General features: G+C 37.3%; 1 protein-coding gene across 50 annotated transcripts in view; it reads right to left on the bottom strand.

Annotated features, from left to right (window-relative positions):
* Nucleotides 1-25039, bottom strand: part of RBFOX1 (RNA binding fox-1 homolog 1) — a 1213941-nt gene that overhangs the window by 94870 nt on the left and 1094032 nt on the right. For all 50 annotated transcript variants that reach the window (XM_054080127.1, XM_054080124.1, XM_054080166.1 and 47 more), the window contains one exon: nucleotides 2320-2463. In XM_054080127.1, the coding sequence (XP_053936102.1) occupies nucleotides 2320-2463 (144 nt within the window). The remainder of the gene's footprint in view (nucleotides 1-2319; nucleotides 2464-25039) is intronic.

Below are 25039 nucleotides of genomic sequence, written 5' to 3'. Positions count from 1 at the left end.
TGGGCAGCCTGTTCCAATGCTTGACAACCCTTTCGGTGAAGAATTTTTTTGTTTTGGTTTGTTTTTTTTCTTTTATCCAATCTAAACCTCCCTTGGCACAACTTGAAGCCATTTTCTCTTGTCCTACTGCTTGTTACTTGTGAGAAGAAACCGAGCCCTGCCTCACTGCAGCCTCCTTTCAGGGAGCTGTAGAAAATTTAGAAAAGTATAATGGCTACGTACTTAATGGGGATTTCTCCCTGCTCAGAATTGCACTTTGATTATATTAGTAGCAACTGTTATTACTTTTGACCTTACAATAGCGCTCAATCATCTAGGCATTGTTCAGACATACAAAACTTGACCACAGTTGCTATACCAAAGAAAAAAGCTCTATCAGACTTAGTAAGAGAATAAATATTTGATTCGGGCAGTATTTAGTTAGAACACTTCCCGTTATGACACATTTTGTGATGCAGCACCGTAATGTATCAGTTGGTCACTTATGTTATTTCATATATCATTGACGTGCTGTATGGAACAGTATTAACATAGAGAAATGAGACAACGTACTAAACAAAAAGGCAGAAATTAGAGGCAGACAAACCAAAAGTAATCTAACAATTATCAAAGGAGCTACAGAAATGAGCCTATAATCCAGTAATTTCATATATAATAAACCATTACAGGCCAGAAAGACAGCACTCCTTCTATAGCTTATTAAAGAGTTTCAACTTGGATATGAAAATCAACCAGGATTTGTTATTCCTTGGCTTATTTTATGTTTGTGCATTCACCCCCTAATTAATGTTTTAACTGCAACTTTAATCAATAAGCAGACAGGGGCTTTATGTTTAAACAATCCTCCGCTGCTGTAGTTATGTCCCTGTAAAAAGATCATCTCCTCTATGTATAACTTGGTCATGATGTAGAGTTACCACATTTCAAATCAGGTATTTTCACTCACACTTGCAGAAATTTAATTTGCTAACAATTTAGAAGCTAAAAGATGACTGCTACCAAGTCATTCTAAAGCTGGAAAGCCCTAGCAATTCTCCAGAGTCAGTCTTTGGAGACCTAAGACTTAGAAATATGGAAAAGACGTGTAGTTTTTATTCACTTACTACAATCTCTAAAAAAAATTAAAAATAAAATAACGCTTTCATTTAATGTACTTTCAAATAAAATCCATCTATTTTAAGTGGTTTGTTTAATTTAAATAGATCTGCATATTTTTCTCTAGAGGGTCAATTATTACGCCTTCTGCTATTTTGCTGATGTGCTTTAAGCTGCATTTAGGGAAGGTTACTTGTAGTAAGTCCTATACGGCAAATTAGTCACTCTCTTTTCCCAATACTATACCAGGATCCTTTCTCCAGTGACTGTTTCCTTCACTTCATACAAATAAATACTGAAAACCACAATGTCTTAACTGACATTATAAGAACATAAAAAACTGAATATGAAAGATGGAGAGAAGTATAGTGTCATGAAGTACTGTATAACAAACTGTAACACAGAAGAGAAGTAAGATTTAGTGTCAGAAACAAGAACTAAGAAAGCAAGAGGAGCACAAACAACTAAGTACTAACTTGGAAAAGGAAAAGCTGTGTTCTAATAGCTGATCGAGTACTATTTCTAGATTTTATTTAGTGACATTTTAAAATAAACCTAAGAGTTCTTGGAGAAGGGAGAAGAAACCAGGTCTAACCTCTCACAGTTAGGAGCTTAGAACTGATGGCACATACGAGACGTGCGAAAGGCAGCCAATGCACTTGAAGGCAGCAAATGGCCTGGGCAAAAGCAAAAATTTAGAGACTTTTAGAAAAATACTAGAATCAACTTTAGAAGTCAACAGACCTAAAATACCTGTGGTGACAGGTAAGGATTCCTACTCCTAGACTTCCTGCTTAAATTCAGCCCATATCTTACTTCTATAGATTTGGGTCCCTTGCTTGTGAAGGTCAACCAATGACTATTTTACATCATGGCCTCCAAAATCAATAAATGCAGGCACATATATCCACTTGCACAGCAGGAATACATATGCATTCAACATTTTAAGCCAATGTAGGTAACTGTTTTGAATGTAATACAAAATAATACAATGCATAGAATATACCCATCACATGAAATAGAATCAGTAGAACTTTTTTCCCCAACTGTGGCTGGCAAATCAGTTGTTTGGTTATAAATAAATGAAAAAAAAAAAAAGAAAGAATCTTTACAGAAAAGTCAAACAACCTCAACCAGAGATACTGCGCTCACAGTTGCCTATAACATAAAATACCCACTGCAATGCAAATATAAGAAAGCATAAACAAAGTATGAGTTACTTACACCAAACATTTGTCTAAGATCTGGATCCCGGAATCTGAATGGTATATTTGAGACGTGAAGCCGTTTTGGCTGTGATTTGTTTTCTGTGTTTTCAGAAGATTGTGTCTGTTGCTGGCCATCAGTCTGTGCTGCATCATCTGTCTGCTAAAAGGGGGAAGCGAAACAAAAGTAAAGCACACTGTAAGTATTTCAGCCACTTTTAATATAAAGGGGTGGGCTTAAGTTCTCAAAGGGAAAAACAAAGACTAAAAAGGAGTCAAATTTCCTGAGACAAAGGTACTGAAGCATACCAGAAGCTGAAATACATGAAAATCAAATCCATTTTTGCTTCTGTCTCAACAGCAAAACTTTTCACTGATATTCGTAATACGAATTTGGAATAAACTGGAGGCTAGGAAGGAGACTATTACTTGTTGATTTTCTTAGCTATTTTAAAATAATGAATAAATACGTCTCCTTATATTCTAAGACCTTTCAAATCCCTTCACCACATCAGTTCTTGCTAATGGAAGAAACAAAGCTCTCATGTCCCAGTGACAGTCTACTTGCAGGAGCAATCTATATGCTTTCAAATAAGTTTAGTACTTTTCACTTTACTTTAGTACTTAAGTACTTTAGTACTTTTTCTTTTAGTAAGAAGCCACTGGGATTTCCACATAGCAGGTAGGGAACACGCCACATCCTAGTTGCCTTTTCAGAAGCAGTGTTAATGGGCACTGGAGGGTCGTTTTGTCTAGATAAATGGTCACCGTTACGGCAAAGGCCTTGAGTTGTGAAAGGGAAGAGAAGTTTAATCAGTAATGAAGTTTGCCTAAGAAAAATGAGGCCTGGAAACAAAGTTTTACAGATTTTCTTTCTTGCCTAAATAAGATCATATCATGGCACTTCTTAGAGGGATACTGTTCCCTAGTTTTAAAATGCTGTTTTATAATTGAAGGACAACGTAACAAACAACCCTTAAAAAAGAGGGATTAGGGGAAAAAAACCCATGATGTCCTTCATCCAAAAAGTATAACCAATGATGGTCTATCAGTACATTATAGAAATTTCTGGGCTGTGTTCTTTAACGACACCATACATCGCCTAATCAATCAGTGAGTGTATAGTACGGATTCACTAGAAAAAGATTTCGCACAGTAAAACCAGCGTAGTTATTTTCTGTTGCACTGGTAGACAGGACTTGGAAAGGAAGAGGAGGAAACAAAATAGTTGAATGAAACTACGAGGACCACTTCACAAGTGTTACTATATTTTCCTCTGCCCTCCTTCTTCCCTCTGAGCATATTTATCTTCCAAGTCCTCATTTTTCTCTTCTGTTCTAATGTCAGAATTCAGCTTCGCTTTCTGATTTTTTCCCATTAAAAGAAAAAAAAAAGAAGTAGAAATCTCTCATTTCCCACTAGTTTCAACTTTCTTTTAAGAGAGAACAGTTTTAAGCAAAATAAAAATGGTTAAATAAAATAAACCTTACCACACAGTTTTAGTACCAATAAACCTGTTAAGGAGGAAGCAAAAAAACTCAAACAGAATACATAATTTACATCAGCAATAACTACATATAAATTTTATTCCAGCAAGTTACAGGCAACATCATCGTCCCCAGTAAATGCAAATGTTCTCAAATTCAAAGTATAAACATCTGCAATTTCCTCCATTGCCTATACTTCTGTGCTAAAAAAACTAAAACAAAGGTACTTATCATGTCTGCAGAAGCATCAGTACATCAACAGACTCTACATTTCAGCGGATACACCAATACAAACTTCTGTGTGCACTGAAGAAGGATTTTCAAGTCAGTCAAACAAGGAGATGGGAACAGCTCAAGTGTAAACCTAAAACTGAGTCAGTGCCACTGCACCTCAATATGTCTCTCCCTGAAGTCACAGGAAGAGTCCGACAAACTAAGTAGTTCATCTTTACAAATTTTTTAGCGATTTCCATACTAAACATTATATACAGCTGTTAAGAGACAAAATCACATTACATGCTAATCTCTTGCTATCTAAAAACAACTCAAAAATTCAAAATTTAGATTTTAGGCAACTGTTCCTTCCATAAACACTGTAGAGATTACTTTCCAAGTTCAGGGCTTAAAAGGAGAGAAATATGAAGGAAGTTTGGTACATGAGAGCAGCGGGGGAATGAAGGACTTGAAACTCTTGAAATACAACACAAGGTGAGAATGTAAGGTCAATTAGATTAATCTGAAGAGAATTAAAAGTTCTGGAGGTGCTGTTCAGCTTCAGGAACAAAGGGTGCCCCGGGAAGAAATCATATAATCAGCATACTGTATAAATGCAAATTGGACAAAGTAATTTCTGTTCATTGTATTAATATAAATTATAAGAAACACAGAGTTGGAGGGTTGAACTGTGCCCTATTAGCATACCACGACATTAGGAGCAACTTCCGTACCAAGAAGCTGAGCAGATACGTTACCAACAAAAGCCAGTGAGGTTTCTGAAGATGATGCTAAAATGAAGGAACTACCAATTTTAAGTGAAGTGGGTAAGTCCAAGTACTGTTATTTTCTGTTCGCAGAAGCCCAGAACTTAACAGTTTCAGCAAGGAGTTTGCACAGCGAGGACTAAAAGGCAGGAAATTCAGAAAGTCACTATCATTATACCTGTAAATGCCCTAAAAGAAATCTATGGCAGAATTAACAGACTCAAACAATTTAAATGTGTTAAGATAAAACAGTGTCTTTACAAAGTGCATTGTCATCCAGAAACCTATGGGTGTGCCTGTGAGATCTGGAGAAGGATAACTGCAAATTGGAATTAAAATGTGAAGCTCATACAAAAATTACCAAGTATTACCAAGGAGGTAAAATACACATAGGACAGAGGACAGGTTGGGTTTTCAAAAATCCCAGAAGGGAAAGTTGAAAGTTTCAAAGCTCTGTGGACTTAAAGAGCTAGAACCCAATTTACCTTACACATAAATAATACATTTCAAGAGAATATTTTCCTTGCTAGAGAATCTAAAGATCAGTGTTTGATATTTCTTTAAAAATTAATTGAAGTTAGTATATGACATTAGCCTCGCTAATTCCCTGCAGTCTTGTATGCAATCAGTACAATTCTTCCTTTATTATGGGTTTGGTCTCTTTCAAGACGCTCTCCTCTCCCGACACAACCAAGCAAATCAGTGCACTTTATGCAAAACAAATAAATAAATACCCCTCTCCCCAAAGCCTTATCAGTAAACAGAATTTACACAAAAGGGAGTATAATCTGAGTGCATTTTCATATATTAACTAATTTTTTTAGCACAAATTTGTATTAGAGTTATATGCAGGTATCAGAAAGTCATGAATTGTGAAGAGATCGCAATTCATAAATCAACTATTCAACACATTTTACCATTGGAACTATCTGTTATCTAGCGCTCCTTGCTCTTCCTTCTGTGCCTATTGGTTATTTTGCTACAGAAGGTGACAATGTGAATTAATACATAACCTGTAATTCATTACAATCTTATTTATGGAACTGCTCTCTAATCAGTGACTTTCGATGCAGTATTTCTGCAGTTTGTCACTGCTGTGTAAACACCTTGCATTTCATGGTTTTGAACAGCATCTTGTTTTTCCAAACAATACTTACAATTTACCAAGGTTATTTTGAATTCTATCTTGCCCTGTGATGTACTTGCAGTCCCTCCCAGTTTGCTATTGTTGCAAAATTAGGAAGTATACACTCGATTCCACTATTCAGATCATTAATGAAAAGACTGAAAAACACTGTCACCACAAATCCCCGCAGAACTCCTTTTGAGAGATCATCTTATTTTGATAGTGTGCTACTTTTTAAACACAGTTTCTAGTTTTCCACCGTACTGTAGTCGCATGTTTACGGTATTTCCCAGCTTGTTTAGAAACATACCTTGTGTGAAAGTGTCAAAGCCTTATGAAAAGTGAAATAGAAAATTTAAGGCTTTTCCTTTGTTTGTAAGGCTGCTCTAGAAGTAAAAAACTGTATCTTTACAACAAATTGATGCTGATGGTTATTTTTCTTATACTTTCAGGCATTAAAAATGCAGTGTGCGTTTAATTCTTCCTGTATTTGCCAGGACCAAATTTCTGACGACAGCGCATCCCTTTAGCCTATATAACCAACGCTTCTCTCTCCCACCTGTTAAGAAAATGGCATTATGTCTACTTCAGTTCTCCACTACCTCTACTCACCCTCCACAAGGTAACAGACAGACATTAATGGCTCCAAAGTACTGTCAGTTTAAGCTTTAAATACCTTGGAACAGAGCTAATTGGAAATAGCTAACTGAAAAAAAAAAATCCACCACACCTGGCTAACCTGAACTCTCTTTAATTGGTTTCTTCCCCCTTTGAGACTGACAACTTTTTCTGACAGTTGGGAAATTACTGTAATAATCACCTGGCTGAGGCTGACTTCTACAGAGAAGAATCATTCAAAGAAGAAAGGTTCTCCTACCCTTCTTTCCAAGATTGCTTTCCACATTCTCTCTCAAAGATTCTCTCCAGCCTGGCATTAACTACCAGTTTCTCCACCATGGCTCGAATTCCCGCTGCAAGAACCTCTCTCTTGGCTGCCTTTTGTACGTTCAGTCACAGAACCTGTCACCGGCTCGTTCCAATAGCACTCTCAATCGACAGCCAGGCTGCAGGAAGCAGCAAATCACTGGAAATCCCTAATATTCATGAGTTTAGCACCGTACCTCTGGTTGCCCACTAAAGGTCTCATCCACTCAATCTTACCAACTGGATGCCTGTGATACTTCTCAGAATTAATAAGTCCTTTTTTCCTCTAATAGTTATCGAGAGGTCTTTAAGGGCCTCTCTCCTTATAGAACTGTGACCTTAGATAAGGCATCCCTTAAATTACAGGGGGAACGATTCCATTCTTGCCCGCTCTCCCTCAATCAAGCTTCACAATTTTACTTTCAACAGCATACAGTTTTCGCAGAGATGAATTTTGGTTTGTTTTTTTTTTACGGCATTTTATCTGCTTCTATCGTGACATAATTGGTCAAAACAGCATCACGTGAGTACAACGCAGGCTGTTGTGGTCACAATGTGCACGACAGTTGTGAACACTGTTAGTACAATGTTTATTAAAGTAAATACCCCAAACCAGGCTGCTTCCGTTTGCGAAGTCTGAGGTACGGAATTTCTATAAGACTGTAAAGCTCCTAAACATTTCTACAACTCTACATCACACTTCATGGCTGCTGAAGCTATTGAAAAACAAAATCCAGCGTGAATGTTCAAGTACTTTTAAAAGAAGTTGTTTTCTGAAGAGGTAAATCAAGAAGTAAAGCTACCAATGCACTGGGACCTGAAAGCACTGGTAATAAAGAGCCTCAGTGCTATAAGAAATCGGGGGTAACTGCAGGTTCTCAGCACCTTCAAAAATTACTAGAGATTGGCTTTTTTCCTATGCACGTCAGTCAGCACTGTATCAGGTTAGTTTGTAGCTCTGAGGTTTAAGATGTCATTTGTCAGGTTTACTTCCCTGAAAGGTCATTTCCACCGATTTGCTGCATGACTTCTGGTTTTTTTTTGTTTTTGTTCCACTGGGAACTTCTTTCTAATTTAAAAAACCTAATAAACAGTTACATATTTTAGCAGATTATTGATGACTACCGCCTGGAGGGAAACACAGGATGAAAACTTTGGCATCCTATTGACTATAAAATGACAGACACCTCTACAAAATCTTATTCACACAAAAAACATTTGCTATGGATATCTATTAATAAACAATTGCACACAATTGCAACTTCCAGCACTATTTTATGTCATAAATGTTAAAAGAAGTTGCTAAAACCTGAATCCTTTAATGACTGTTGATTGCATTTGCAGGCACTTCATACAGAATTGAGATGCTCAATTTTCCATAATAATTTCTAACTCAATCGATATATATGAGCTAAACAAGTTTAATCTTGGTGAAATTTAATTTAGGTATAGACAACATTCAGAGAAAATCATGTAAGGCATGCCTACATCTCTACCCAGAAATATGTCTTCATATGTCAATTTTAATTTATCATTTCAGGAATAAATATTCTTCTCTATCTTAAGATCTCGTGCCACGTTATTATTATTCTTTGATAGTTCTAATAGTTCACTTTTCTCTTGACTTTTGCCCAACCTTATCCAATACATAACATATCGCCATTCTAAGAAAAAACGACGGTTTGCATTGTTATCATCTCATAAATATTGAAGAGAAACTATTTAAAACAAAAAATGAGGATATTTATCTAACCCCCTCAGAGAAACAAACACTGCGAAACGGACTTCTTGAGCGAGCCAATTTAAATGAAAGAGATAAGCTCATAACATTGCCTAAGTATAGTAGCGCATTAATATTTATCACAAAAATTATCAAATCAGCTACCAGAAGTGTGTGAAGGTGTAAATGACAACAAAAAAAGATTTTAAGAAAACTAATACTAAAATCAGATGTCCTTGTATATGTTGTTTCATTACAATGGCTGAAGTATTTCTCTGCCAGTTCAAAATATACTCAGGAAAAAATGACACAGAGAAAAACCTTCACTTGTCTGCATTCAGAAAAACATTGTTACTGAAGCTAATGCAGGCTACTTCTGATCTAAGTTTTATTTGAGCCTCAGTGCTTTCCATATTTATACATATTTTACAGGAATTTGTTTTTACTTCCTTGCGCTCACTCTCTCTTTCCGTATATCGCTGGCACAGCCTTTGCCGCTTCTGGTCAAATCACAGCCTGCTTTCTGGTTGGCATTCCATCACACATTGGCGATTATAAAATATTAAAGAAGCTTAATATATGGTACTCTTAAAACTTACAAGGAAAGTTATAAATACAGAATACAGAAATAGAAGACCAGATTCTCGTATACACAGAAATAAACTGAGACCAACTCCCTTTACTTCAATGAGCTACTGAAGGCTTAGGTGTGAGAATAAATTCACGTTGAAATCAATCTTATAGGTGAGCAAACCCAAATCAAAGAGGGTGTTTCAGAAAAATATTTTATATTTCATATCAGATACCTTCAGTATAAATATATGTTAAACTTCTTAACCAAATCCATAATCAAGGCAGTTAAAATCAAATCTAATAGTTCGTAAAAATTCTTTCTCTTTATCAAAACACTACTTTTTCTGTTTCCCGACCTCAATTCAAGAAAAAAAACTTCTGCTCTTTAAAAGAATGCACACTGAAGTCACGTTCTTAAAATCAATTACAACCACAAAGTATTTATTTTGGCCAGCTTAGTTTCCCCCCAACTGTCGCTAATACCAACTCTTCCATTTTCACCAAGAGGAGGTTAAATACGATGAAAAATGAGGAGTTATGCTGCAAGTTGTTTGAAGTTTAGTGGTTGAAAATGTTATTTCTATTTGTGATTCTTAATGAAATGTGTTTTATAGTGATTATACAAGTGCCAGCAGCAGCCTGCACTGTACTCCTGAGGCACCTGACAAGGGTATAGCTAGGGCATTAAGAGCTGCTGCTCCTTTTTGGGTAAGTGACCCTTAAATAGTCATTATAATACATAAGAGTAAATTATAACACATATCTTGAATATTTTAATCACTTTAAAAATCGATTTATAGCGGTTAGTAGTAACTTCGCAATCTTACCCTAATAAATTCTAAATTTCTGATAAACCAGTTTAATAAATTCCTGTCCATGACACTTTACTAATCTAAATTTGCAATATATTTCACCCAGAAATCCATAGGGGTGGGAGTATGCTTTAAAACCTTTACCTAGGTCTAACACAAGTCTACTTCCTCAGTTGCTCCTGACAGGATTTAAGTGTCATCTCCCATTCTTGGCACTTGTGGCAAAGACACCACATGCATTAAAACAGAATGTTCAATGAACCTCAATTCAGAGAGGGCTTTGTGTACATCATCTGGGCAGAAAAAACAATTTTAATCCCCTTCCCAGCAAACACAAATTTTCTGTATCCCGTTTCATCTATTCCTGAAGACAGTCACTACATACTATTTCTTGTACTAGAATTGTCAGTGCTATACTTTCTGTCCATTCTTTTTCATTGGGTAATCTCTTTCATTTTCTACAAAACACTGATGTGTTCTGTCACTCTCAAAGCCTATTTTGAATGTAATGAAAATGCTGTTATAGAACAGTTGTTTGCATGGATATATGTATATATGAATAAGACTGGGCACAGGTCAAGAGAAAAGTGTCTCCGCTACAAAAGGGACACTGTCCTCAACCTGAGCTTTTAATGAGTAAATGGAACATAAACTATAGGAATGCCTAAAATTGAACTAAACCGCTTAGTTCTTCCTGGACAAACTGAAAAGAAGTTGGATTAGAATGCTATGAAAACGCTTCACCACATGATGATAATTCTTCAATATTCTTCCAACAAATAAAAACCGATTGCATATTTTTTAAACCCACACCAATTCTAGAAGACGAACAGACTAATTCTAGTAGGAATAGCCCATAAAATATTTACAGAAAGAGAAGAAAGAGAAGAAAAGCAATAAATTATTTTGTAAAATATACTCAATGGCAAGCTCAGCGATACACCGAGTTTCTTGTGTATACATACCCACATAAAGATAAAGATCTTTAGAGTTCGGGTTTTTTTTGAAAATGCTCGTGGAATTAAAAAAAAATTCACAAACCAGCACCTGTTTTTTTCCCACTCCACCAATCAAGTTATTTCACAGAGAAAAAGAGCTTGTGAATGTCTTCTAGGCATTATTTGATTAAGTTGACAATATTATGTGAGCAATGGTTGAGTACCCACTGTGCTGTACTTTTGACCAAATTGATTTGTGTAATGAACACTTGCTCTGTCTCTTCTCTAGCCTGAATAGGGCTCTTGATTTAACCAGTGGTGCTGGAAGCCAAGTGAATTTACAGCCCCCACAGTCATTCTCTCTCAATCTGGAGAGAATAGCAGCCGCAATACATGAGCAAGCATAATTCAATACATTGTGCTATAAGCACAGAAAATAATATCAGAGAGCTCTGCAATATACCTGTTTGATTTGATTTGTAAACCTGATAAAAAAGCAATCGAGAAAAGTTCAGCAGAAAAAATATTTATGTGTCCTGAGCAAAAATATAACCATACTGAATGTATACAAAAAAACTGAAAAAAACATGCATACTAAATCAACTTCATATTTTCCTTAGATAATATTGCACATGTTCCATTTAAAAAGGGTCTAGATTCTGAAAAGTTACCATTCCATTAAAAAGTGAACAAAGAGAATAATTTAAAACTGAGTTTGGAACTTTCTGAAAATACTGTTTCCCAAATATACTATCAGTATAATGATAAATGCAATGGACTTGAATCTTTCTGTTTTCTTAAGCTGATTGACTGATTAATTAATCACACTGGCTTTGATAAATTTATATCCAAAAAGCCCCAGACCTACAATGTGCTTCCCAGAAGCATAACAACATAGAGGAAAAGGACTTATCTATGCAGATACATCTGTCTGTACTTAAATGTTTACACAAAGGTGCATACATGAAAAAAATCCTATCACGGTGCTTTACTACAAGTGTGATAAATATCACCAAGAGTATCAGTGACTTTTCTTGTCAACTGCATCCCTGTTATCCTTTTCTCATGAGTAAACATCAATAGTAAAGTCTCATTGCTTTCAGGATATTACAAGGTGAGATTATTTTTTCAAAGTAGTTCTAAATATAAAAATACTTTAAGTACCTCCTGCTGCAAGGCATCCAGCTCGGGCCATATCAATTTATCCCCTTAAGGGTCCATTTCTGAAGACAACGTGCACCGTTCTTTGTTCTGATCTAGTGCAAAGTGCACATAGATGTGGGACTTGGCATTACGCACAAAGGAATGTAATGATATAATCATGACTGCATTTGATAACGTTGCCAAATTTCCAGTGAACTGTGAGTATTTTGTACTCCAGGGAGGCTTGGTTTCAGAGACGCTGATACTTAAACCCTGCAGAGGAAACCCTGGCCCTCCTGGTTTTAGTGGTAAAATTCCCTTTTATTTCATCTGGGTCAGAACTTTACCCCAGCATCATACCCACCTGACAAATTAATTTCACCGTTCCCATTAATTTCACTCAATTTTTCAGGTTACAAAAGCCATAACGCTCCTGTTTTCGTATCCTTTACAAAAACATTTCACTACCCAAAGCACCAAATGAAAACAAACCAAAGCAATTACTTTGTCACCACGTCCCACGGCAGTTCTGAAAAGAAACAGAGAGAGCAGCCGAGATCCTGTTCTGCGAGGCTCTCTTGTCCTGTCTCTAAAGCACGGGGCTGTCACGCTGGCTCCTGTCCAGTCTATTTGGGCATAAGAGCAGTCCTTCCTTTCCATTTCACCACTGGCAGAAGTCCGTCAGATGTTCAATTGTGCCTATCATACTTATTAATAAAATCCATCTTTCAAGTTGAGACTAAATATGAGACACACACACTTAGCTTGCAAGCTTTCTGTAACCCAAGTGATGAAGCTAAAACAGACCAGCAAAGCTGACTGTTTTGTATGGGCAGAGTAGATTTATTACTAATATTATGCTTCATAAGAAAGCGGTTGCTTCATGTGGAATGGCATTTAGAAACAAAGGCAAAAAGAAAAAATAAAATTAAAAATGTGGCTGCTCTTCTGTCTGAGCTCATCCAAAATTCTAACAAACTAATGAAAGTATTTGTCTTAAATTTAAGTTTCGTTATTAGGGAAGGAAGTTCACTTTCTTTTCTCCCAAACATAAGGGACCAGAATAGCCCCTACACAAGTGCAGTTCTAAGTGTTTCGTATGACAGTCGATATAAGTGCCTGTGGTCTAGGCAGCAACGGAGTCTGATAACACAGCTTCATTGAGGCAGTAAGGGAGATGACCCACAAGGCACCCAGACACAACTCACACAATCACCGACAGCAAACCGACCAAGAGATGCCATGGCTCTGGTGGGCTGCCACACGTCATAGGGCAGCAACAGCCCATCGTAGAAACGCTTTTAGAATGCGGGCAAGAGTCACACCACCCACTGACTCCACCAGAAGCAGTGGGATTTGAGAGAATCAGATCTTACAGGAGAGCATGGGTGGCACCTACCTCACTGCTGTGGGTCGGAGGCAGGGGGCTGGCGGTCTGCCTACGCTGTTGATACTGCTCAAGGAGCAGGGTGTCACAATGCCTTTTTAAAGAAGAGAAAACCACCTCCCCTCTGGCCTATCTCACATTAGAGGTCCTTGGTTAGTCAGATGAATACAATTTACTGCTGGGAAGACTACATAAGGTGGTGGACCCTGGGACATTTCTAGGGTTCCTGCCACTGAACGAGTTTTGGGGCTTCAGTGCGTGGGGCATTGTTCCAAGCTGAGGACTTTAAGTCAGTACTGATTATTTCTTTCACCTCTAGATGGATGTATTCTGGATGCTGGTACTACAGGCTACAAGAAAAGTACTGCTATTCTCGTGATAGCTTATGCACAGGAAGCTACCAGCCGAAATAAGAGATCATTAATTTTGAGGACAGATAGGAGCAATAAGATAGGTTTCTAAAGCTTCTAGTACTGCAGGGCAACCAAAGAGTTATTAATTACTTGGCTACATTAATTATTTCCCCAATCTATCTTCCTTAACAATATGGAATAGAGTCCTTACACAGCGCTTCACATCGTCATTGCTGGCTCATCATTTTTCTCCTAAAACAGTCAGCAGGATATCAGGGAATAGCACATCAATCATGTTTGCAGTGGAATGACCAGGAACCATAGATGCTTTGGATTCTGAATGTGTTGTCTCTAAGCTTAGGCAGAATTTGCTTGCACCAAGAGCAGATGCAGATTTTCAAAAGAACATTCCCAATTGATTTTAAAAGAGTTTTGAGTAATGAAGCAGTTGCCAAGTTCAGTTAAGGACATCCAATTGACATCAGCGTATCAATAACTTGAAATGGGAGAAGAAATTATAGTCGGTTGCCTAAATGCATTATTTATTGTTTGCATTGATTCGATAACTATTTCTGACTGCCTACTGATCCCATCCATGACTATCACAACAACAACAATTAACAAAACCATTCTCTAATCAGCTGCAACCCATCTCCATTAGCCAAGAAGGAAATGCATACACTCTGTGCACATTTTGAGAAGTTCATTCTACCAGTACAAAAACTGAATTATTGTGATATTTTGAGGGGATATTTTAAAAATAAATTCATTGGGATTATCCTCAAAAAAGATTTAGGCAGACACTCCAGGAAATATTTTACTGGTCAAAGGACAAAAACATTATTTTAATCCAAATGAAATCTCTTAAGCAGTGATAAACAGACACAAAGAAATATTCAATTAATTGTGTTACCCCTCTTTCATCTGTTAGTCAGAAGGCTATTATTTCTGATGTTATTCTTGTTGCTCCTTCAAAGGACATCAATAGCGGGAATGAAGTGTTTAAAAATAACTTCATTTCAACTTGAAAGACTCACGTAAAATCCAGACAGGCAACAAATGAAACTGTATCAAAAAACCCGCATGAAAATAGACATAGAAATCTTGATTAGAGTTGATTAAGGGTTTTTATCACTTGAATGGGAGCTCTGTCTTCACATTGCATAAGCCTGCTTGTAAAATCCATCAAAGTATTACAAGAATGAAGAGCTCTATCAGTATCCTCAGCACTAAGAAATTACTTATACCATTTTTGCCCACAAATTACTTAACACATCTACGTCATAAAGAAATCTCTTATTTCTCTCGCAATGGATCTTCTTTCCTCTTGTGAGCCTAAAAAGAAACATCATGCTAAGGGTGTGGGTTCACAATCAGCTAAAGACTCAACAACACACTTCACACAAAGCCCTGCCTTCCGTGCTCCCCTGGGACTCGGGTTCCTTCCACCTCACCTTGTGTTTACTCCAGAAGTGATTACTGGAAATATACTCATTCCCCTTGAATAAGCACTCCTACCAACTCAGTAATAACCTTAATATACAGAGAAACTATTCACAAAACAACATAACTCAATATCCAGGAAGCTGACTGTACTTCTACCTGTGGTCATTCGTTCATGCTCAAGCATCACTCTTATAAAATAAAATTGCATTCTTTTCCTAAATGTTAAAATTAGCTTAAAATTTCTTATAGGTATCATCCCTCATAAGTCAACGTTATAAAAGGCTGCTAAGCTCCAAGAAAGCCTATTGAATTTCTGTTCTGGCAACAGATTCAATGTGGATAAAGAGATCTTTTAAAATCTTTGACTACCTTTTACGATGCTGTGACATTTACCGATATTTGTCCAAATGAAATATCATTTATGAAATACTATGCTACAAAGCTTCAAAGGACATTATTTGATTTAAAAGAAAGGGAAGAAGTGTCTTTAGATGGGACATTTGCGGATTTGGCTGTGAAAAGGTGTTTAGAAAGCAATGTTTACCCTCGGCTGGAATCAATGTACTCTAGTTTCTGGAATTCACCCCCCCCCCCCCCGAACTAGACTTATGTCACGCACGTAAAGTCCCTCTTTGTAAGCGTTGTGTTGACACAACCAACTGCTGAGTGAACTTGTGAGAGCAGAGTTTCATGCTGAGAGAGAATGGTTGATTACAGTGCAAGCTCACGAAAAGAAAGAAAATGTGACAGCAGGATAAAGCATTTTTCATTGTTTGACCCCTCACCTATTCCTGCTGTGACTTTCCATTTGCTCACTTGCTTGTCTTAGCCCAAGGAGTCAGTTCTAGAGCCCTCTGAAACACAGAAGAATTTGAAAGTTCTCCACGTAACAAAAATGCACTTTCTGAAACACACTGCTATTTTTATACTGAGGTATACACCAACTTAACAAGCAGCAGGTCAGCTCCTACACAGGATAGTAATCTTTCAAACTTATTTTACCATTATTCCCATGGAAAAATAGCTGGATTTATTTTTTTCTCATCGGTTATGTTTGGTACCGTCAAATCTTAGCATGTTGCAACTAAGTGCAAGCATCATTTTAGAAGAGACACTGTTCTCCAACGCTACCATTTCCATTGCACATGAGATGCAATATCACCACCAGTGAAACATGCCTGAAGTTTTTTCCTAGCCCAACCAAAGGCAGAGAAGTCATGGAACATGAGGCTTTATGTAAATCTGAAGAAGACTTTTCCTCCTTCTCTTCAAGCTCATCCAACATCTTTCCCTCATTAATGTGCAAGACGATTTAAAGTTTTAGAAAATATCTCTTCTTCCTTTCTCCCACTTTAAAAAAAAAAAAGAAATAAAAAAATCTAAAGAGTCCTGGAGAGTTCAATGAATTTAATCCACCAATTCAAACCTAGCTGTGAAAGGTAAACTTACGATGAATCCTGCTCGAGCATATGAATGCTGTGTGGTACAGAGCTTCACGAATGCCACTTCTACTGCAGAATTGGGCAACAACTTCAACTGGTGATACTCAAGCTTAAGGGAACATCTATTGAAGAACTGGAAACAGAACCCGGATGCCCTTGCAATCATGTTTTCCTTTCCTACAAAAGAGAAGTTCTCCGGAAAGAGGGCAAAAATATGTTCTCTAAAAGCAACCTTGGAATCTGGAGAGTCAGCATTGAGAGTTTAAAGCTGTTTCCTCGGTTCCCCTACTTCTCATGACAAGCTTACCAATAAATCTCTCCCCTTGTTCATCCTCAAGCACAGCAACCAGAAATTCCTCAGGTGAAAATAGGTATATCTTGACTACCATCTGTACAGAGAAGCCATTAGCCATAATAGTGTCAAACAGCTTTGCTATCTGTAGATCACTTCAGGAATCCGTACAAGATGCTACAGCCGTGCTCCCAGAGCCATTATCACAGGAGTTTCACCTTCTCTTGATTTCTCAGAAAAGGGACTCAGTTTAGAAATGACGATTTTAGATGAAACACGCTGGGTGGAGGTATCAATACATCAGAGGGTTGTGCTGCCTTGCAGAGGGACCTCGATGGGCCACAGAAATGGGCCGAGAGGAACCTCATCCACTTCCACAAAGGGAAGCGCAAAGTCCCCCGTGTGGGGAGGAACAACCTCTTTGTAGTCTTACTGCATTTATTGCTTTTTAAGGAAAAAAGGGCTTGGTCATCCAGTTAGACAACCAAATCTACACTGTGCATACCATACTTCAGAAATGTGAGGAACTCCCAGAGATTTTTTAATGTATAAAGCCATACTTTACATAGGATGAGCTAAGAATCTTCATTTTGTGAGCAGAATTTAAAACACTAACATGAGAGGAAGTTATGGCAATAATTAACAACTATTGGGAGTAAAATTCATTTAGAAATATAATAAACTGAGAATACTTAAACTGGCTTCATCCAGAGAAAGTTAAAGAATACCTTACAGAAACGTGGCACGAATTGCACTTACATTTAGTATATTTTACTATATACTAATAGTATACTATATACTAATAATATAAAATTGTAAATTATAACCTTTACTGTCTGCTCATTCCATCTCAGTAAAGAATTCATCTGTTCCACATTACTGTGCATCTCTTGACCACTCAATAGCATTTCTAATTATTATTTACAAGCTGAAAGAAAGAAAAGCAGGCCAAAAAATGAGATTCACAAGTGGCAGATATGATTTGAAATTCTTTCGGTTATTTGCATAACCATCCAATATGTTTTAATGACTGCAGTTATGAGATTATATAAATTCATGAAGAATATATATTTATAAACGCATATACTCCGGACTCTTACTCTTCCTCGGTTAGAACGTCAGGTGAACATTTCAGCTGGAATAAAATGAATTGTAAGCTAAAGATGAGCAATTCTGTCTCACCTGACTTGCTCATGTGAAGAGCCTCTAACAGACATTCTGGGGTGTGTGCATTAAATTAGAAACCACACCGCTGACTTTTTTTCAGATGTCCTTTAAATAAAAGGGAAGAAGAAAAGGTTAATTAAGTTCCTCCATGCAATTCTACTAAGAATATCCACGATTACTGTAGCATGAGGATATTTAATTCGGAAAAAAAAAAAAGGCAGAGCAGCATTGAAATACATAGCCAGTCAATCAGAATGACCGAACATCTGTGGCTGCTTTAATGTAATACAGAATGAGACTGTTATAGCAGGAAAAAAAAACCCTAAACCCCAAAATAAACAACCAAAGTTTCTGCACAGAAGCATGAAACAGAAAACTTCATAATCTAATACACATCTATGAGTTGGTAATATGTAATACTTTGTATTATCATCAAAATCCTGTATTTTGTAATACGAAGCGGCATTTGACAACGTGAGTCATGTATGCGTAAGTTGATATACACGCCTACCAGGGTTTTGTTACTTGGACCTCTAGCTTGAACAATTGTCCCAAAAAAGAAAAAACATCTCAAAATTGATTAAGAAAGGCATTATTTTTCAGAGATTTAACAGTGGCGTTTACAAGATGTGTATTTCACTTGCTGTTCTCTCGCAGGTATTCTGTGCTAATTCTGTCAGACTCGAAACTGCTGCAAATTTAAATACAGCCTTAAATTAAAAATAGTAGTCTACAGAGATTTACTGAAGATATATTTGCACAATGCAAACGCTGTCAACTTTTAAACTGTATCTTCATAAGAACAGAATGTGTTGATTTTCAACATCTAAAAATAATAACAAAAGAATGATTAGACTTCTGCATTAGGACACGGATGCAACTATATCAACTATTTTCTCATAGCCATTTTTCTTGTTTAATTCCTCAAAACTATTGAATATCCTCCAGATACAGTGTACTTCACTGAGAGAATAAATTGAAAGCGAACCAGAGAGCAGAGAAGGATGAAAGCAAGTATCAACAGTCTGCAAATAAAAGTTTTTCATATTTTATTCCAGATTTTATTAAATGCTTCAATTTAGTCTGGCCAAGACGTGGCACTTCACTGAAAAGAGTGAAACTAACTTAAAAGATTAATTACGGTAAAATTATCCTAATCTGTCATAAGCTCCGACACAGGAGTAAGAGGAAGTAATTTGCTTCAGTAAAAAGCAATGATGACCAAACCATGAAAATTAACACTTCACAGAGGTGGATATTAAATGAGAACTATTAGCTGCGTCAGCATATTGGAGACAACTATAAACTGCGAAGCCTTCTAAGACTGAGAAATACTATAGTTTATGATGATAAAGTCAATTTTATCATTCCGTAAACGCTCACTTCGTGAATTTAGCACTGTATTTCTTTCTCCTCAAAGGTAAATCGCATTACTGCTTTCGAGAATTTATACCACTTCTGTTTCCTTTATGCATTATTGCTTACTTTATCTCATGGAAACTTATTAATACACAGAAGGCAAAAAAAAATCACCAAGTATTACTTTATTTTATTACCTCCATTGAGTACACAGACCACAGTTATGATATATGGTCTTCAGAAATTATATTAGTCAAAAAGAGTTTTTTATCATTTTCAGTCAGTGGGCACTTAGAAGATGAGAGGCTTTTTGTAAAACAGAGAAATAAATATAAAATGATAAGTACAACTACGCAGTGAAGATAGTCTGGCTTTACATTCTTGTATTACAGAATAAATTCAACCCAAAGATTTTATAACCACTAGCATTCCTACTGAAAGGTTCTAATGCATCATTATGATCTAGCAGGTTGCTCGCTGTGTTTTACAGCCTTTCACACTACATTAACCTTTTGTACCTCAAGTATTTATGACCTCATAAGTAAGTATTTATCAAACTGAAAGCTCATATACAGCACTGTATTTTAGCTATCATTGTTTAGGAACATTTATAATTTCTTTTTGCCTGAATTTAAAACCACTTTAGTATACAGTCCATATTTTTAACGAGAACATTAATGCAAAGAAAAACTATTTTTCCATTATCCATGAAAATGAATAGAAACAAGGTTGTCAAAGACCTCAAATATGGTCTTTCATGCCAATGTGAAGAAAGCTTTCTCATAGAAACTTTATTCTAAAATAAAATAAGAATTTTTTAGAAACAGTAAATAAATTGGTTATGCTTTGTGTAATATTCCACAGAGTATCACAGCAAAATAATACATGGAAGTATTCCTGGTACAAAAATCACCGCAATTCTGAAGCCATAGATTCTCCAAGTAATTATCATGCCCCATATTTAACAAAAAAAAACCCCTCCAGAAAATATAGCCATTCCGGCAGCGTGTGCGCTGTTTTAAATGCCCCCATGCCATATGCGCAGCCACACCAGAGAAAAAAAATTGCAATTGATTAATGTACGGTACAAATATTGCACAAATATAGTGTTGCTTGCAAATATTTTTCCTGGCAAATCAGTATGAAATGTGAGGTGCTGAAACCTACCATGAGGAAGGTAAAATCGCAAGCTTACAAACACTCATAAAATATATAGCTAACAAACATCGCTGCATACGCTGAGGGTGTCTCCAAGAGAAACAATGCCTGTCTAAGCCTGTCATTCCTTTGCTCTCTACTGGGTCGCGTGGCAGGGTAAGGCATTGTCCTCCTATACACAGGCACCTGAGATGGCAGAGAAGAAAAAAGACAAAAAACAATGGGAAAAGGGGGTATCTCAACTCTGTTCCCATCTTCTGTTTACTTAACGTGGGGACAATGCTTCAAAGAACAAGAATTCAGTCTCAGCCCCGGAGAGATTTCCGCTTGCTGTTAATCATATTGAGATATGGATTACTATTGGCCTTGCCCGCTGCATTTATCACAAAAAAACCCCAAAACATAAATAGCTTTGTTACCGATGGAACAGATTAAGGAGCAGCTGAAGTGCTTGGCTCTCTGTAGTGCTCTCCTCCAACAAGACGCTGCCAGTCAACCCACATCCCAGTCACACTCTTTGTTCACATTGTGATCTCCTGCCACCCTTCTAGCAGCTTTCTCAAGACTATGCAGAGTAGGTTTTAAACTCAACAGCGCCCTAAGTCAAAGGCCAGTTTTCAGTCTCCGTCTCTCCTGACAACCACAGGTCCCTGTATTTTTAATGCTAAATAACACAGCAGAGCACCTTCATATTTAGCATGGTACAGGGAGTTGCAGACCATTGTCCCCTGACCACTGCCGTGATCCTGGCAGCAATCACATTCCTCATATCAACCCGTGCCCCAGCTTTGATTTCTCAATCCCATTCCTCTGTGGAAGAGAGCAGGAAGTATGCCAAACTAAAGCAGCAGATACTTCTTGCACACACAATGACCCTACGGCTCATCACATATCACAGGAAGGGGTGCAGGTGGACAATGAGATGTTAGCTCTATATGGTTTGCTCGGTATATATGAAAGTCAAAACAAGTAGAGCTTTGGCTCTTTTTTTTTATTGAAAAAAAAAAAAAACCCACCCTCATACATATTTCCTAAGTAACAGCGTATCTCACTAACATATTTCTTTTTATTCATACACCTGAAGCATAGCATTCACACACCTCCAGCTCAATCTGCGATCTCTTCAAAGCTCTGCGCTCCAAAAGCACACACCAGTTCGAAATGAAATTCAGCAACAGCATTCTGTTGTTACGGGGAAAAGACTATCTCTCAGTCTAGACACTCGGGCTCAGGACAGCCAGCTGCTGCAATCTATTTTGCTGCAGATTTGCCTCTGGCAGGTTATTTAAACTACTTGTACCCTAGTTATTCCTCTGCAAAGGTGGAAAAACCAATAATTGTAATTCAAGGAAATCTCACAAAATGGTCACAAGGATGAAATCTATCTTTTTATGAGACGCTTGGAGGGGATCATCGTCTAAACTCAACAAGAAAGAAATAATCACACCAGATTAAGGCAGTAGCACCACATTCAGAAATATCCCAATCTTATAGTCCGCTCCCAAATCTAAATACCTTTATCAATCGAGGTCACAAGCTTGTAAGCTCTCTATCTCAAATTGTTTTCTGCTACTCCATAAGAGTTGTAGGAAATGCAATTCTACTTCTTTTTTTTTATAAGGAATCATCACCTGGTAAAATGTCAGAAATTTTAGAGAAACTAAAGAAAGGCCGCCTTGCATTTAAAATCAGATTAGAGCAGGCAATAGATTGCCTGGTGCCCCGACAAGCTGCTAGTTATATAAACCCCTCAGTCCCTCAGCTGCACCAAAGCAGACAACACATTCTGGTCCTAAGGCAGTAACACAGCATGTCATACATCCTCCTTCAGTCACTGTGACATCTCTATGAGGAAAAAAAAAACACAGTAAGACTTCACAACATTGGTTACATCTCTGTGACAAGGTAATTCATCAGCACCAACAAGCTTGTACAGTGCAACACTGGACCCCCAATGTTATATTCCTGCAGCTTTAACATCAACCTCAGATATTTTGTGTATTACCCATTCAGCCCTTTACTATACAGGAGAGTGGACAGAGATAAGATTGAAGCAAACAAAGGAAAAAAATCCCAACCCTTCAGGCCCTCATAGCATACAAAGCTCTTTCTCTTAGCGATAAAATCAGCCTAAACATGCACTAGGATATTATTTTCACAAACCTTATGAAAAGGTAAGGGTCGAAGAGGTTAAGATACAAAGGTGTTTTAGGAAATGTAAGTCAAATTTATCACCTGGAGCACTATTCAATTTACTAAAGAGCCCACCTGTAAATAATGTAAATAATATTTGGCATGAAATAGCTACTCCTACTGAGAACTGCTGAGCCAATACCACCTTTGATTGCTTTGATCAGTAGGGCAAGGTGTTACCAAGCTTCCCCAAAGGATTAGGACGTTCAACTAAATCTCAGGGATTTCCTAGTTAATTCCCTTTTCTTCACCTGAAAAGTAACAATTCCTTGTGCAAGGTTTGTTGCAGGGGTAACAAATCTCAACAAACATCCCACCAGCCAGCCTCACTCCCCCCTATTCAGCGCCAGCCACAAGAACACACACCCGAGGGCACCCAGCTTTCCAGAAGAGAATGGAGAATACTTGTAGTACTCATTGAACCATAAATGGCAAAAGAGATTCAGGCCTCGTGTAAACTCAAATGATTACTCTGATGCCTGTGGAATGACTGTGCTATACCTTCAGTGTCCTTTTAATAATAAAGACTAAGCAGTATTCTTCAAGGAAGAAAACAGATACACAGATGGATGGATAGAAATACAAAGCTTGACTGTTCATGAATATGAGCCCTCCCCTTCCTTTCCACTAAAGGCAAAAGGCTTAAAAACATCGGAGACAGTAATTTCAATCAAAATAAAAAATACCAGGCTTCTAAATTATGCTAGCTAGCTGGTTCTAAGCTTAGCAGGTCTAAATGATCACTGTCTGAAATATTGCAAATCAGCTCAGCAAATCGATATTTCAATTAACTAGAAAGCTACTCAAGTTTGAGCCAATACATTACGAGCGTTTAAGCTAAGGAAACGGGAAACATTGGGACTAGATTCAGTTTGCTACCTAAAAAGACTGTCTGTAGAGACATTAAACAGCTGATGACAGTAGAAAACAATTTTATACAGCAGATGGCCAGGGCATAGGTGACAAACGGGCCACTATATTTTTCAGTCAGGAACATGACATATATAAGTACTTATTTTTACTGTGGACTAGATTTACTACACTTGCATAGTCAGGATGACTAATATCTATATCATCTGGCACACAGCGAGCACAGAAGCTTAACTTTGAAAAGCTTTAACCTGTGAAGCTTAACTTTGAAAAACACCAGACGCATCTTAAGTCCTCAAACTGCATCTGGGCAAAAAGTCCAGGCAGAAAAATCAGCTGCACTGCGCTTCAGGTGGACACACGGGAGTCTGAGATAGTAGATTTGCTGTCCTGAAAGTATGTATTTGAAAAAAAAAACAACCCACAAACCCAACTAAAAACAAAAACCGCATACCAGTGCTGAAAACAGAAGTTTCGCTTACTGTAATACTAATAAAAAGAGAAAATCCTTGGCTCTTTCCATTAAAAAGCGCAGAACAGAACCAGTGATTCAGACACTAGTACCTTTGATTGAACATGTTTTGCCTACATAGCACATCAGAATCTCTGGAAAATTGACTTGCTGTACATGCAAAAAGAAAAGCTACATGGGAAATAGCCACAAGTTTCTTTTGAGAGAGAACAGAGAGACAAAAGGAAAGGATCTACAACACTTTCAAGTCTGGAACAAAAGAAAAGAGGGAGCCTAGCTCAAAAATAAGAGGAAGAAAAATGTAAAATTTGAAATACTTGCTGGAGACAGGGAGAAGCCAATAGTAATATCTTATGCTGGTGTGAAAGTGTTTTTATTGCATGTGTGAGCCATTTCACAAGTCCCTGTGCTGCCGGTCTCAGGTAGCCACACGCTAACTTCAGCAACGTTACAGCCAGCGGAGACGGCAGTGTTTCAAAGCTTTATATTTACAAGGATACGCCGAGGATTACCTTCCAAACAAATTTATAAACAGCCCTAAGAGTACCTAAGAGTATTAGATATCTTGGTGCATACCAGTAGGTACGGACATTTCAGCACAACCTTGATGTCTTAATTAACGCATAAGTGCCTGCAAGACTTATCTCTGAGGTTAAAACTATATTTTGTTGCTAAAGTACTGTATAGCATCACCCACTTGCTCATGGGTGTCAATGTTCATGCACTACAATTGATTCAATGCCTACCTTACAGATGTGTTTACTCTTCCAACAATTAGCTTTTTTATATTTGTAATTCAGATCCCACTTAATTCTAATGTACTTTAAGCTCTTAAATTTAAGGGATTACTACAAAAAAAGTTTTACAATTGACTTAAAAATCCACCCTTTCATCTGA

The sequence above is a fragment of the Cuculus canorus genome, chromosome 15, assembly GCF_017976375.1.
Source record: "Cuculus canorus isolate bCucCan1 chromosome 15, bCucCan1.pri, whole genome shotgun sequence".
In the NCBI taxonomy this organism is placed as follows: Eukaryota; Metazoa; Chordata; class Aves; order Cuculiformes; family Cuculidae; genus Cuculus; species Cuculus canorus.
The sequence above is the reverse complement of the archived record's forward strand: the minus strand, read 5'-3'. Positions and strand labels throughout refer to the sequence as shown.